Source organism: Sphaeramia orbicularis, chromosome 24, assembly GCF_902148855.1.
Source record: "Sphaeramia orbicularis chromosome 24, fSphaOr1.1, whole genome shotgun sequence".
Taxonomy (NCBI): Eukaryota; Metazoa; Chordata; class Actinopteri; order Kurtiformes; family Apogonidae; genus Sphaeramia; species Sphaeramia orbicularis.
The window spans coordinates 19,083,470-19,100,120 of record NC_043979.1 but is presented as its reverse complement, the minus strand read 5'-3'; the positions used below and the strand labels follow the sequence as shown (position 1 = coordinate 19,100,120).

The 16,651-nt window shown below is 37.3% G+C and overlaps 2 protein-coding genes across 3 annotated transcripts in view; one reads left to right on the top strand and one right to left on the bottom strand.

Moving 5' to 3' along the window:
* The window catches only part of LOC115415393 (MAM domain-containing glycosylphosphatidylinositol anchor protein 2), a 200,537-nt gene that overhangs the window by 35,341 nt on the left and 148,545 nt on the right, over positions 1-16,651 (top strand). The window lies entirely within an intron of this gene.
* Positions 9,799-13,399, bottom strand: LOC115415394 (low choriolytic enzyme-like). The gene is made up of 8 exons (XM_030128951.1): positions 13,250-13,399; positions 12,219-12,237; positions 12,038-12,100; positions 11,782-11,922; positions 11,579-11,696; positions 10,203-10,381; positions 10,032-10,113; positions 9,799-9,925 (listed from the first exon to the last, which is right to left on the bottom strand). Exons 1-8 carry the CDS (start codon positions 13,322-13,324, stop codon positions 9,799-9,801), a joined length of 804 nt encoding a protein of 267 aa, XP_029984811.1. The 5' UTR covers positions 13,325-13,399.

The window sequence follows — 16,651 nt, the reverse complement described above, 5'->3', positions numbered from 1 at the left end:
GGCTGAAGTAGCAGATTCACACATATTGTCACATTGTTCACATGATGTAACAGTATTCAATTCTTTCTCCCATCTTTTTTTGATATTATCTGAGTGTCCTTTGCCTTTCAACAGGCCTTGATTGAGCTTAGAAATAATAGACTTACATAAGCAGTCATAATTTTTAAACAAGAACATTGTAAGGTCTGGTTTGGTCTGTTTTTTTTTAATGCATTTTTGAAATAATTGTGTGAAAAGGACAAGGAACTCATTTCCTCAATGAAGCCAATGCAGAAGTAGTTTCAAAGAAGAACAAGGTATTTCGGTTTATTTAAGAAAATGCATTTTTCCTGACGGAGGTTGATTGTAGATGTGATTAATAGGTTCCACTAGCAATACTGTAAAATTACTTTGTTACAAAGAAATCATACATTTTCCCATTTTGTTGACTGAGTAAGCTAGCGCCTAACATTAGCTCACCCCGACCCTTTGGGATCCTGTTGTTCCACCTGTTTTGTGCAAAAATTGTCACTTCTGGCTCAAAAAAGCCAACATGGCAACAACCAAAATCCACACTAAAGCCTAATATATGTTCTACGTACACACAAAAACGTATGCATGTGTTTTAAATGGTGTAAATGTCACTGCCTTTATACTTCCATGCATCCGTTGTGTTGGATTTAATCCACCAGAGCGCACCATTCTTAATATACTGGCCAAATACCAAGAAGAGTAAAGTTTTTTTGAGAGAGGAAGAAGAGGAAGAAAGTCAATAATAAACAGATCAACGACAGAGGAGGTATTACTAATGTTGATATTAAGAAGGGTTAGTTGTTGTAAATATGTTGATAGTTTCTCATCAACTGGCAAAGTAGCTCTTCAAAACGTTACGCCATTTTTGGTCATTATTTGTTTCATATCTCAACATTGCCCCCTATGGTCCCCGGTGGTACTGCATCGTGTTCTCTGGTCCTTATCCACAGATTTCCAGGAGACTGACAGAAATACTGATGAAATTAATGCAAGTTCAAGTACAGATCATACATGTCTGTATGCAAAGCTAACAGAGAAGATAAATGAGCCTTTAAAGCTTCAGAGTGACAGTTAAGGAACCACTGTGTGACGTGTTCAAAGACCCAGTGTAATGACCGATGAAGTGTTATTAGCCGTCACATATGTGCTTCCAGTAAAAGTAAGAATGAAGGGAGGTTGCCCCCTTCCGGAAACATCCCAGTGTGCTCTTATTGGTCAGCTCCTCCTGTGGACAACTTGTGGCGAAGATAGTCTAATGGAGAGTTATATGCTGTGTCTATGTCAGGTGGTCTCTATTCTCCTGGCCCTTACAGAGATGGGAAGAAAGGGAAAATGAAGTAAAAATAATGTTTGTTATCTGTGGATGGAGAATGTTTTTGTATTTTTTTATTCCCTATTAAATCTGCTGTGCCATTTTGGGGCGGCCGTGGCCTAGAAGGTTGGACAAGTGGCTTGTAACTGAAGGGGCCAGCAGAGAAATATCTGGCTGATGTGCCCTTGAGCAAGGTACTTCACTCAAGGGCAGCCCACTGCTCCTAGTCTGCAGTGTCTGGTATGTCCTTACATGTTCAGCCAGTGATTGGTTAAAAGCAGAGGTTCAATTTTTGTGTGTTGCATGTCCACATGTAGAATTTATAATGACAAATAAAGATTATTCTTCTTCTCTTCTTCTTCTTCTATAATCTGTCCACACAAAGTTTACAACCCTTCTAATTTCACCCTTTCGAGACATGAACTGTACTGTTTCAAACCATTTACACAGTGACCAGTGCATCATTTTTACATCTTTGCTTGTAGACACAACCCAGTTATGACCCATAATTTCTTGTTAGTTTTTAGGTCCTCTGCAAGGGACATAAAATTTGTGTTTCATTAGATGCAAAATTAGTATGTGCCCACAGTTGAGGATGAGTCATCATTTTCTGTAATTATGTTCCAGAAATGAAAACTCAAACATCACATTTGATATCATGGGGACGTTGTTTATCAAATAACCATGAGCAAAGGCCCATAGTGGTTCAGATTAGTTTGGTGTGGAAATGCGGGGTAACGGCAGTGTGCAGTACTCTTTCTACTTGTTCTGGGTGATTTTCTGAGTCTCAGTCTGTTTATTAGTCTGTGTGATATATTGTTTGTCATATGATTATCTTGAGTTGACAGCAAGATTATGGCGTTCATTGCCGGTTGTTCACGTTTTAGTTTTTTGGATATAGTGTCTCTGTGGTTAAAACTGTGTTAAACCTAACCAGTTGTCACAGACTTTTAGTTTTGGGGCTTGTTAGTTATTACATAATCACCTCATTGTGATTATTTGACGTAAGTGTGAGTATTTTACCTCATCATGATGATGATTTTTATTATTATTTATAAAATTAGGTGGTTAGACTAACACATATGCATAACACTCAACAAAACATTTTTTAAATCATTATTTTCATAGTTTTCTCCTGTTTGACTGATGCTCTTCATGACATCTCATTGAAGCCCCTAGATACTTAGAGTTCATAGGACAACTAGTTTTAGTATATCTACTCAAATCGTCGGCTTCCTGATAAAACCTGCTATGTGACTTTTGGCAAATTTTACAGGAGAAACAAAAAACTGTTTATATAACAGAAAACTGAAATATGACAAAAAAAAAAAAATCTGTTCCTTTAATGTTGGTACTTATGATGTATTGTAAACGACTTTCAGGAGACTGAAATTTGAAGCTATAATAGGGAAGATAGCAGGTTTTTATTCCCAACCAAAAATGTCACTTAGCAGGTTTTATCAGGAAGCCGATGATATATTAGTAAAAAAATGTAGTTAATAGTGTAGCATGTACTCTCTTATAGTGGTTGCATTACAGAGTATTTATCACAATTACGTTTTTTCTCGTTCACTGAAATTTCAATATGATCACATCCCTGGTATGTCTGCCTTTTATAAAACTCAAATAATCCATAAAAGGAATTTCATTGACATTTCCCACATGTAATTACTTTTGGTCACATGGTCCATGCAACTGGTGTCAAGAGAAGTGTTAATTGTTTATTTATTTGAGTATATTTGTTTGGCAGAGTGACCAGGCCTCTTGCATGTTCTCTCTCTCTGCGTGGGTTCTCTCCAGGTGTTTTGGCTTCATCCCACCGTCCAAAGACATAATTGATTCCTTTAAACGGCCAGTGGATATGAATGTGAGCGTGAATGTTTGTGTGCCTGTCAAGCCTGTGATGAACTACTGAGTAATGCAGAGTGGATCCTGTCTCTGTCCAGTGTCCACTGGGACTGACGCCAGCCCCTCCATAGAACTTTTATGGGAAATAAATGAATGAATTTTATGATTTATTTTTCCCTATGAGGTTGACCTACAGGGGTTGGACAAAATAATGGAAACACCTTGAAAAATCAACAAAATATAATTTAATATGGTGTAGGTCCGCCTTTTGTGGCAATTACAGCCTCAATTCTCCGAGGTATTGATTCATACAACTTGTGAATTGTTTCCAAAGGAATTTTAAGCCATTCTTCAGTTAGAATACCCTCCAACTCTTTTAGAGACGATGGCGGTGGAAATCGATGTCTTACTTGAATCTCTAAAACTGACCATAAATGCTCAATAATGTTGAGGTCTGGGGACTGTGCCGGCCATACGAGATGCTCAACTTCATTAGAATGTTCCTCATGCCATTCTTTAACAATTCTAGCTGTATGGATTGGGGCATTATCATCTTGAGGTGAAGGTGTTTCCATTATTTTGTCCAACCCCTGTACCTCCATAGTGGTCTTGATATTCTACATAAGGACCCCAACTAATGACCATTACAATAGTTGACTAATCATATTACGAACTGCAAAAAACCCAAAAACAAGTGATGCCAGGCACAACAAACCTTGCCTCTCACATGTATTGTAGCTTATTTTAGCATTAGTTCAGTATTATCCATATTCAGTATTGTTAAATATAAAAATTATAAATGTGCCGAGTTTGAATTAAATTGAAACAAGATTGATGTTTTTAAAGACATTTGAAATTTCACCCATTATAAGAAAAGGGGAAAAGAAAAAGATTTAAAAATAGATGAAATAAAATAAAAAACAAGCCATCGCTTAGATATTTTGTAGAGTGATGTCTAAAATTAATCTCTGCAATGTTTTAAGTAAATTGAGTTAAAATTGCTGTTGTTTTAGTGATTTGAAATTTCGCCAATTATAAATCAATGGGAAAACAAAAAGATGAAAAAAATTCATACTAAATTTGAACTTTGACCTACTTTCCCCAAAATGTAATCATATCTATTCTAGGTCACTGGCAATCTATAAACGCAGTTTGGTATGAATTCAACCAATAGTTTTGCTGCTGAAGTGTTAACTAACAAACAAACCGAACCGAAAACAGAACCCCTGCCTCCCCTTCAGGGAGCGGGGTATTAACAGTCATGACCATCATGTTTAGAATTGACTTCCTGAGAGCAGTAGCTTGTTGCAGTGGACGTCTGCTTTTTCTGCAAAAAATCTATACATGGCTCTTGTACTCTTCGTAACACTGCATACATTTTATCATGAACTTGTCAGTGAAAATGACAACGCTACTCGTTAAACTGTCACAATCCTTCACACACGCACATACAGTAATAGGCTCACTACTAGCATGGGAGCTAATTATCTTACGAGCTGCATCTACATCTTCCAAAACCTGTTTCTTCTGAAAATGTTCATGCATAGCTGAAGTGGTCCCATGGTGCCCGAGGCTCAGCTCACAGATCTTGCATGTGACAGTTTTCTTGGTTGTGTCACATATGAAATGTTCCAAATCTTTGGTCCGTTTGTTTCATATTAGCCTCGCTTCAGCCGCCTCCATGCTGCTGCTTCCCCTTTTGTTCCCGGTCACTAGTGTGCATGTGCTGTCAGTGCATCAAAGATTTGGGAAAAGTGAGATTGTCTCACTCTGAGCTACTTCAGTTGGCTATGGTGAAGTATTGTTTGTCACTGCATTGCATGCCATGGGTTACACATAGTGACATCACTAATGACCTATCGAATACTAAATAAGTCACTGACCAATTGAAGACTAGTTGACTATTATTGTATTATACAGATGATATACTATTTATTATTCTTATTATATAAAATATTCTTATATTCTACATTGCCATTTTCGTCATTCGCCACATATACAACACTCTTTCTCTCAAAACCCCCCAAAAATACATAAATATGAACTGAACATCCCTACCGTGTGCAGTGTCATAAACTGCTGCACTCATGTTTGTTTCTGAGGATAAAGTGATGTGTCTGAGGCTTTTTATACCACAGCTTTGTTCATAGAAGAAAAGATCTGCAGGATGAGAGATCAGCAACACCCTGTGAAAAAACATGCCAATCTCCCACAGCACCGGGTATCTCCTCTCTGAATCCTCCTTTCTCTCTCTTTTCTCTGTCTCTCTCTGACTCTGGTCAGCTCACTAGATGCAGTTACCACTTTCATTCCTATGTTTCACCCGCCTTGATGACTGTCCCAGTCATTCTTTCGTGCCTCCCAGTCTCATTGTTTCCTTCTCTATTTGTCTCATCTTATCTCATCCATGCCTTGTCTTCCTTTACCGGTTCCTTCTCCCCTCATTCTGCATGCCTTCCGTCTCTCCCTCTCTGTATCTTAACCCTTCCATCTCCTTTCTCTGCCCCATTCTCATCAGACACACACAGAGGATGCGTCACAAACACCATTCTTCACATCTCCAATGAGTACCTTGTTATCATCTTGTCCCCACAGTGGCTTTCTGTCTGGCTCCGTCTCAGCTTGGATTCCGTCACTAATGGGACCGCATCATTTTCGACAGCTGCAATTCCTCAACGCTGACAAACAGAGATGTGGTGCGGCTTTGCGAACACAGCTCAGAGGGATTGTAGACTAATGCGTCAATCTGATTTACACATTTACAAAGGCCTTTTAAAAACATCATTTCTGTTTGACATTGACTGGCTGCATGGTGTAATATAGAACTACCACATGATCTGTTAAGACATTATACTGTAAGTTTATCAATAATTTGTCCATATTTTCCTTTTCTGTATTTGGTAATAATCCCTTTACATTGCCTCATTCACTGTCCAGCAAAATATTTATTTTTTATGTAAAGTCTAGTCGAGTTCAATCTTAGTGTTGTGGAACACAGTGCATGAAGTTTTTATGAGATTTGAGAATCCAGTGACAACAGACAGTTACTTGTCAGTGTGCTATTCTTGTTCCAGTCATCTTAGAAGTTAGAGTGTGGCTCCTCAGGCTCCTTGGATCCTCAGATCTGAAGAAGAGAAGCTAAGTGAAACTTCATGAAAGCTTCAGCAGTAGCACATGTTAAAGTTTGCCTGCCTTCAATCTCACCTAATCGTTTCCACTGGGTTCTGCAGGGCAACAACAAAGACTCCCAGATTTTCTATTACAATCTGTTATTTCTTTTGATTCCATCCTTAAACAAATTTACTTGTTTTTTGCGAACACTGCTTTCATCTCTCTCAAAAGGGGCACTTAACAGCTGACATGTTTGTGACCCACAACAGGCTTTGAAAGCAGACGCGCACCGCAGATTGCAATATCAAATGATCAGCACAAACAACAGTCTTTGTAGTTTTTTTTTAAATTGTCTTTGTGGGTAAGCTATTAAATTATGCTTAGTTGGAGGCTACTGAATGTTATTTCAGCTTGATAACTATTCGGTTTTTAAAATATTGACACCACCTTGTACTCAGAAATATAAAAGTACAGCTGATAGGTTGTTGAAATGTTTTACAGGTAGGTCAGATGCCTCGTTCAGAGGAAACTCTAAAGCGAACTCCTAGGGCTAAGATGGTAGCATCAGCCAGAGAGTACGTTTTAATTTCCTATTGGTGGGTATTAGGCAGCTCACGCAGTGAACTGAGGAGAGCTGTGTGTTGAAGCTTATCGTGTTTGAAGAGAGGCAGGTACACTGATCTGTGTTAATAACGTGGTGGTAAAAGCTGGTCAGCCAGCCAGTGGATGTGGTCTGCCAGCGTATTACCAGTGACATCACAGATCAGACTGTATTTGGCTCCACTGGCTCTGCTCTCATTAGAACAGACATCCTACAGGAGACCCCGCTGGTCATATACACACTGTCCTCTAAAGAACGGTCAGAGAGCATCCAGAAGGACCACAGACAGCGCTTTAAAGCTAACATCAAATAACAACCAGTAGTATTAAATACCCCCATGTCTACATAAAAACAGCTCCTTAAATGATAATTTCTGCTATATACATTTAATTTTTTTCCTTTTGGGTCTATGTTTATACCAACAGTTAAAACACTCACAAAATGTTTCTAATCTATGTCTTATTTAATTTTGTACGTGCACATTTTGATACTGAGTAAACATTTGATCATCATTCTTGTTTTGAATGTTCTACTTTTAGATTTATGAAATATTCTCACCGTAAGGAATAGTTTAAAACCACAAATAACCATCTTTAACTTGTTTATTTAACTGTCTCTCAGCTTCAAAAATCAACCTTTAATCTTGAAAGAAATATTTAATATTTTAATGAAATATACATAATGTGTATAATGAAATATATATAATATGTTGACTTTGTATGTTATGGTATGCTTAAAGCTGTAGGTAGTGAAATATGGGAGGAAAAAAATGCTAGAATTTGAAAATACACACCATTCCTCTGCTTCTTTTTCTTCTGTCCAAATAAAAAAAAAAGAAAAGAAAAACTACATACAAATACAAATGAACCTGACAACACTCCATACTAGTATGTAAAAGAAAAGCCACTCTTCCTAGCTTTACCAAATGAAGTAGGGTCACGTCCAAGTCGTATCTGACAACGATTTGTAATTACAGTTGTCAATCATGTATTTAACCCTCCTACACCCACTGAAAAGAGACAAAAATCAAGCCATCATGGGGTTGATTTTCTACAGCCGGAAAACACGGGTGAGGAATTGATGAGGAAATTACATGTCCTCCCAGACTACTTGAATTACAACATGATGAGAAGGAATTATGGATTTTTTGTTAACAGTGTTAAAAATAACCTAACATGGTCTGATGTGTTACTGAGTCATTCCCCTTTTTCTAATCTGGCAGCTTTACATTGTCATGATGCATGTTATTTCAGACTTGTGTTTAATATTTTTATGCGCTTAAAGTCGCAGTTACACATCTAAGGGGAACACAGTTCGGAATAGTCAAACAAAAGAGAATGTGGAAGAAAAATTCAATGTTTCAGACTAACTGTACAACGACTTAACTCCTATTAAACTCTATTTTTATTGAATTTTCAGTATTTTTTTTTTAAGTTAAAGCACATTCTGATGGTGGCCTGTTTGTTCTTCTGTCATGGGATCTTGGGCTCATTGGTAATCTTATTCGAACCAGGATTTTCAGAAATACTTTAATTTAAAGCCGACTGAAAGTCTCTCAGAGCGTCTTGGAGCATGAACAGAGCTGGAGCGTTAAATATTTCAATAAACAAGTAGATTTTAAATATTTCATGGGTAGAACGATTGATATGAACCGAAACTACTCTATGAAACATTAAAGGCGCTGTGTCCATCTGAACCATACCGATTCAATGCCCTTTTTGGAGCATTGTTGGTGCCACGGCTTCTTTATAGCTGCTTTTAAGCCGGAACACTGGAGAAATACATGCAATGCTGTCATGATTGTTAGTGCATTCATACATCACGAGAGGAGAGAAATTTGCTTAATAGGAATCTGTTCCTTCTCCCAAGCATTTTCCCTCCCTTTTTTCAGCCTGAAACTCCCCTGCTACCCTTTTCTCACCCAACAATGCTCTCTCTCCATCTGAAAAAAACACACACTGACCGGCTCACTTGGATGAATAAAGAAAAATAACAGCGCGTAGGATTTCAAAGGGTAAAATAAAAACACATGCCCGAGAGCGTGGGATGTGGCCAAGTGGAAAAAAAAAGAGTTTCCCTGCAGGGTTGGAGAGCAGTTTGAGGGGAGTTTATCTTGTGTCCTACCACATTTATGCCTTTCCATAGAGACGCAGCCCTGCAAAGTTTGGCTCCCTAAATATACTGCAGTACTGATTCTCTGATAAAACACAGTACTCAGCCCAAGTGTACAAATCCCAAACTTAATTACTATGAACCAAAATGGAAATGAACTCAATTATGAAGATATTGCCACATATTTGCCCTTCAGTCTTTTTTTTTTTTTTTTTTTTTTAAATCTAATTACATTCATTTCTGTCTTTTCACAGTGTTTCCCAACTTCTTCCTCTGTTATAAACAATGTTTTTTAAAGAGGTTTACATTACCATTAACTTTACCCATTGAGAACAGCTTCTCTTTCATTATGCATGTTTTGTTTTGTTTCTTAGGTTTCTGTAAAGACTAAAATTGTAATTGGGCCACATTAATTAAGTTTGCTAAACCACAGACAGCATCATAGCATTACTGTTGCAAATTGCCGTGAGATATACAGTGTAATAAATGGCTTTCCGAAATAAATACATTTACTGAGTTGGAATGTAAAGTCTGACTTAAGTTACTTCAGAATAGCATGCTAATGTTTTTAAATTATTGTTGAAATTGTTGAAACTTCTAAGAGATAAATTAAAATAATAGTCATCACTGATGTATGCGCTGTATGAGCAATGATACTTGACACTTCCCATAAAACACATCAGTGGTTTCTTGTACTGCATATTCTTTATTGTCAAGTAAATGACAAAAGGCCACATTTTAACAACCAGTTATGACGATATATATGTCACAGGAGACCGCCTATTAATGACGTGTTGGATAATCAGCATCTGTAGAGCCTGTTGATCCTGAGAATATCGATCGTGGACAGGACGCCCTTTTGACCAATGGAGACCGAGGGGTCAGGGATCGGAGTGATGGTTTCCGACCGATAGTTTCCAAAAGCATTCCTACAGATTGTGAAATATTGACATCAAAAAATATTGACAATACCTTTATGTTTGTGTGATATCACTGAATTTCTTAATGCTTTACTAATGTTTAGCTCAGCCTTACCTGTCGTAGTGCATTATAGAGTTATAATCATATGGAGTGTCTAGATTATTTGTGTCCTTCTTCTTGAAGTTGTAGGCATAATCTAGTGACAAAACAGCCAACAGGGGGTTATAAAAAAAATTCTATTATTTACTATTTGGTATTAAGTAAATGATCTGAAAAGATTCTTACAGTCATGGATGTTTTCCCAGTTGATTTTGACATACTTGTCGCGGTCACTGCGGGTGTGTTCATGGTGGAAACCTAAAGCGTGCAGAAGTTCGTGCTGGATGATACCGTTTTCTATGCAGCCATATCTCTGTAAAGACACTGTGACCTTGTCTCCTAAATAACCCAGCATGGAAGAACACCTGAGAGACAAACAAAGCTTGGTGGATTCAGGTGATTGATATATCCAAAATCAGTTATCATTAGGTCATATCAATATTAGCATGACGAAAGATGAAATTCACATTAAATTCAAGTTATTGTACAGTGAGTGAGTGCACATTCAATCTGATAAAGTATGCTAAATCAAAATCTGAATTCACATTCGACAATACATTAAACACTTGTCAAATTATATAAAAGTAAATATACTATATTAATGTACATCAAACCTAGAAAAGCATTTGGAGAGCGCAGACCTCCACCAAGGCAGATCAGTCCACCCCCCCCGATCACCACCAAAATGTAATCATTTGTTCCTTGTGCCAGTATCAACATTTCCTGAAATTTTCATCCAAATCCGTCCATAACTTATTAAGTTATCTTGCACATGGACAGGCAGACAGACAGACAAACCAACACTGGCAAAAACGTAACCTCCTTGGCGGAGGTAACTATTATAATGATAATACCAATTTTTTATCATCAAAATATACAGGGTGGGGAAGCAAAATTTACAATATTTTGAGGCAGGGATTGAAAGACAGTGTATGACCTATTAGTTTATTGAAAGTCATGAGAATTTATTTGCCACAAGAAAATTTACATAATAGAAAATGTTTTTATTCTGTGTCCTCCTTCTTTCTCAATAACTGCATTCACACACTTCCTGAAACATGTGCAAGTGTTCCTCAAATATTTGGGTGACAACTTCTCCCATTCTTCTTTAATAGTATCTTCCAGACTTTCTCGTAATAGTTTTGCTCATAGTCATTCTCTTCTTTCTATTATAAACAGTCTTTATGGACACTCCAACTATTTTTGAAATCTCCTTTGGTGTGACGAGTGCATTCAGCAAATCACACACTCTTTGACGTTTGCTTTCCTGATTACTCATTTGGGCAAAAGTTTCTGAAAAGGTATGGATAATAGTGTTAGGTATGATTATGACATCAATATATGTTTGGTTTCAAAACAATTGACGTAGTGCCTGCTGAGAAAAAACAACTAAATGTTCATTGTAAATTTTGCTTCCCCACCCTGTATATATGAGCAGAATTGAGTAAAACCATAGACTGGAATATTTGGAAGTGTTTAAACTGAGAATATGAATAAAATAAACCCAGAAGTAAAAGATAAATGTCCAGTATATTGCGCCAGATATAATTGTCTTGACTTACCCAAAACGAGGTTCAATGTATATGTAGGCTGTTTGACCCTGACGTGGAATGAAGCGAATGCAGGTTTTGTTATGGAACTCCTCCATGGCATATAAAATGGTTCTTTTGTCTTCGGAATCTGTTGTGCATAAGAGCATCGTTTGTTTATATTTTAAGGCAGTCTGGTAAAACAAGCCATTGACCCTCTAAAAATGCCCACCTACCATACTTATCACTCAGCATGAAAGGGATTCGTACTTTTCCATCATCAGACTTTGGCCAGGAACACTGTGAGTTTTGCCAGCACTTCATAGCATTCCTGTTTTTTGGAAATTCCACATCTCCTTCCAACAGAGTAAAAGATCCTATCAGAACACAGGGAAGAACAGATTTACATCTAGATATCAGAACATTTAGATTACTGTTGTTGTGAAAGGCTTATTTTCTCTATTAATTTTAATATAAAGACTACATACTCACCCTCATTCATCCTCAGAATTGTTGTGGTAATGGTCGAGTTCTCAGACGTAAGTGCAGAGATGTCTAAAAATGGAAGCAAAGCAAAAGGTGTATAGCTCAGAGCAAAGCCACTTCAGCACTTTATGATATTTAATGGTCTCAACAGGGCTGCAAATAGATGCTCTGAGGTTTGGCCACTTACCAGCATCACCATCATAGTCCTGTAAGAAAGGAAAAGAACAAACTACTTTAGTTTATAATACAGCACATAGGTTTGTCAATACCTTGAACTAGTGGTGTTTTAACATTACAACACTGGTGGGGCTCAGTCGCAACATATCTCCTTCATTAATTAATTAATTAATTAATTAATTAATTAATTAATGACATTAATTCCTCTTTGGACATGATGCAAACCATTTTATTTAATCAGGAATCAAATAAAAAATCTGCAGTGATATTACATATGAATATACTAAGACGATAGTACAAACAAATGTGTAACAATGCTTCACTAAACAGGCTGACAGTCTAATTGGTTGAGCTACAGTAAATCTATCCAGTTATTTCACAAAACCTGTCAAACACCACAAGTGATGCTGAATGACAGGATTGCCCAAACTACACAAGTTAGAAAACTGTAAACTGTTAAAGCATGTTTTTTTTTTTCTTTGTCTTTTGCTTCTTAAATAATGATGATTGTGGCAAGTTGAAGTGGTCATCAGTAGATCGAGGTTACCATCTCTAACTATTTCGATCTCTAACTCTCCAATAGTGGGGAAGGACTGTCCTTGATATGCTAAGGAGTACAACATATATATCAATATATTTGTATACATATACGTATTTGAGACAACTACATACTGCATACTGGTTGATTCAGTGTTAATGACAAGTTCACATAGTGAGATCTGTGGTCTCAGCCACAGGGCACAGACGATCAGGTCCCATAGGCAGTGTACTGGGCATGTGCAGATACTTCTCTGCCAAGCCAAGTCTCTGGGATACTCTAGGGCCGCCCCCACACTGGCCCAGAAGCACAGCAGCCAACCAGTGGTTAGCTGGAGAACGGATGTATCTCACTTTCAAACAGGGAAAAAACCAGGTTGTGAATGTACTCTTAATGGTTAGATGCCTTGGATAGAGACAGTAAATAGTAACATACAAATTGTGTCATTCATTACCCCAAGCACATAAGCTGTTTTATATTGTATTTAAAAAGCTTTGTCTTACTTCGACGGGACTGTAAGCGTTGCAGTAGCCCAAAGGCACCAGCAGCACAACAGATAGAAGTCCCATGAGGTCCATCTTGTCATCCAATTCCAGATGCAGAGGTCTCTTCAGAACCTTTCAACTGAGGACTGATGTTGAAGCCCAGTCAGGGCAGAGTTTATATACAGGCTGTCGAGGTGTGTGTGCGTGTACATAGAATATTAGCAGGGGCTCAGTGGGTTTTGTCTTGGATACGCAGCTGATGGGAGCGCCCTCCCCACCCTGCCACTGTTTTCACACAGGGATAATCTTATTCTGGAGGGATTACAGTGACCACAGGCGGATGTCTGCTCATTTAGCATCAGATTTCAGATGGCCTTTTTAACCAGCAGGGAGTCTGCATTCGAGATCAGGGCCTGTCCAAAGATTTTATTCCAAAGATAAGAAAAGCCCAGTTCAAAACAAGCACTGCAGTGTTCTTATTTAATATCTGAAACATTTAAAAACCTTTAGATGGCTGTTTCTGCCCAAAGATCATTTTGACCTCACTAGAAAAGAACTAAGATTTTAGAAATGAGAGTAAAATACTTGATTTGACCAAAATATGCATTGGAAATTATATGATGGTTTTCAAACCACTCATAAAAGTTTTTGTGTCTGTATGTGGAGTGAAGTTTAGGAATAATCTGGATCTCAAACACAAGCAACGCCAAAATATCCACATATTTAAACTGCTTTATAAACATGTGGTCTGGTCACAGTGTAAAGATAGAGGGTCTTTATACTTAGGTTACATCAATATTCTGTCTTTATAATGGTGATGTGTACTTGTTGTTCCTCACCAAGTTGGTATGTGTCGTCTGTTACCTTTCTGATATTGTTTCTTACCATTGCTGGTATGTGCTGTTCTTTACCATTTGTGGTATTGTAGCTTACTTACCATTGTTGGTATGTAATTATTATTATAATGTAAGTTAACAGTTAACTGTTACCCATGGTAATACCACCATTAATGTAAATTTTTTCCTATTTTTCACACATTTTTTGGTTAACCCATAAAGACCCAGTGCTGCTTCTGTGGTGGCTCCCAAGTGCTTTTAAAAAAAAAAAAAAAAAATCTACTATTTAATCATTCTTAATTGATTTATCATCATTTATTATAATATTATCCTCTGTATTTTGTTTTTTCAGTGTAAATCATGTATTTTCCTATATTTGACTTACTGATCATGTAGATGTTCATTAAAGTTCTGTTTTATTATATTAGAAACAGAGAAAACTGAAGAAAAAGTGACTTTTTTCAACAAAATATACCACTAGTTGAACTTAAAACAAGTGTCTCCATCCACTGTCATTGATCCAACTCCATGGGTGTAACTGGTGAATCAATGTTGTAGAAGATGACAGTGTTTTCACATTCACTACGGAGCCTCTGAACGTCCAAATGGGTCATATCTGATGACCATGAAAAGATAACAAACTGTATTTTACACCAATTATTTACATGTATTGACAGGATTAATGGATCAACAGCTATTAAACAGTTTAGATCAGTAGATGGTTTTGATCACCAGTGGCTGTTTGAGTCTTTATGGGTTAAATAATGTGAATACTGTCGAACGAGTTTATTATAATCTGGCATAGGCCTATTTGTTCATTGTCCTGGTTTGAAGTTTGAAGACAGGAGTGAGTATTTCAAATCTCATTATGTTAAATTATTGGTGAAGAATGGGGGTGGGATAAATAAGTTTTCTTCTTCCCACTCCTTTTCGAGCATAAATGAATGAATTTGGAATATTGAACTTGCATGTATTCTGTTGAATGTATTTGCATTATCAGATACTGTTGTATGCAGGTCATTTGTGTTGTAAAATGCTTACTCATTTGCTTGGAATGAATGAATGAATGAAAGAAAGCACAAAATAATTAAGAATAATTAAGAAAGCACTGTTGCTTGTCTAAGTGTACACAGAGAAAATGGTCAAAATTATACAAAAAAGTTCACACAGCAAACATGTATGCATCTGCTGTTATTGTGAGTACCCTAGATATTTATTTGTTGTCCTTATCATTAACAGATTTTCGTATTTCCTTTTCAAATTCTCTGCTAACTTAATATCATCATTTCTTAAATTAAATGTTTGATTTTTAAAAGGGAACGAAAACAAGTTCTAAATTTCTCTGAACGTCTCTTTGGTTTGTTGCTGCTCTGCTGAGACTCCCTGCACTGCTCTGTTTTTCTTCCAACAAGAAAAAAAAAAAAATATTTGATTTTGGCAAAGATGCTTTCATTCCTAGCCTCAGTAAGAGCCTTATTTTTTGATGCAAGCCTTAACACTTAAAGTTACAGTAATATAGATTCTACTAGTGTATCCCTTTACAAAAACTAATCTCACATAAGCCTCTGTGGCCTTTACAACCCTTTAGATTCGACAAAGAACTTTGCATTGGGTGTGACCTTTTACCGTACAGCTCCATTTAAAACATGTTCAAATAATTAGTGACTGGCTGTAAAGTCCGGTCCTCATTATGGAAGCTCTGCTGCTGAAACAGTGATGTGTTCAGTGCTAAGTACGGGCCTGTAGCTGCAGACTGTAGTAGCACAAATATCAATTACCATGCAGTTTTCTAAAAAAGTAAAACTCTAGAAATGGGTTGTTTAGAGAGAGATGAGTACTCGGATTTATTGTACACCCCTCTAATAAATCATGGGCTTGCGGGGGTAATGTTTACAGGAGAAGAGGGATGCAGTCTGGGTTCACGATGCCGTAAACAGCTTTAGGATCTGATTTCACGTGTCAAGGCCGGTAGCTTCAAACAGAGATTCCATCGCTGCAACCTTTATATGATGTGGTCCTCTGCTGTACATCACAATAATGTGACATTTATTATCAGGGAACAAAAATTGCACTCTGTGTGTGTGTGTGTGTGTGTGTGTGTTAGAGGCACAGACTATATGTAAACCTCCTTTACTGGTAGCATTTTAAAAACATACACATCCATATGCATAATGTACAATCATGCTTTTTGTGCATGCATGGGTTGACAGTATGTGCTCCTGAGTGTGTGTGTATGTGTTTTGTGTGTGTTCGTCCATTTTGGGTGATGTGCGTGGGTGCACAGGTAATCCAATTTGTGTTTTAGAGTCACAGCACAGTACGAGTAATGCTCAATGATGTATGACCTATCCATTTGGTTGAGCTTTATTCCTAATGCCCCTCCAACTGCGAGGAAAGTAGATCTTACTGAATTGGATGTCAAACTAGTGCTACCCGGAAACTTTTTGTCTTTCTGAACATACGTCCTTTAAGCACAGTAGGGACTTTAAAGAAACATTAGCATTGTCAAACTAAAAGTAAAGGACAATTCCAGTTTCACAATTGATTTTATCTGGTCTTCTTTGCCATTTGTCTTCCTCCTCAT

Coding starts and splice junctions, on each gene's coding strand:
- LOC115415394 (XM_030128951.1), bottom strand. CDS start 13,324: ATGGACCTCATGGGACTTCTATCTGTTGTGCTGCTGGTGCCTTTGGGC. Junction 11,697..11,781: donor CATGCTGAGTGATAAGTATG/GTAGGTGGGCAT, acceptor TATGCACAACAG/ATTCCGAAGACAAAAGAACC. Junction 9,926..10,031: donor TCTATAATGCACTACGACAG/GTAAGGCTGAGC, acceptor CACAATCTGTAG/GAATGCTTTTGGAAACTATC.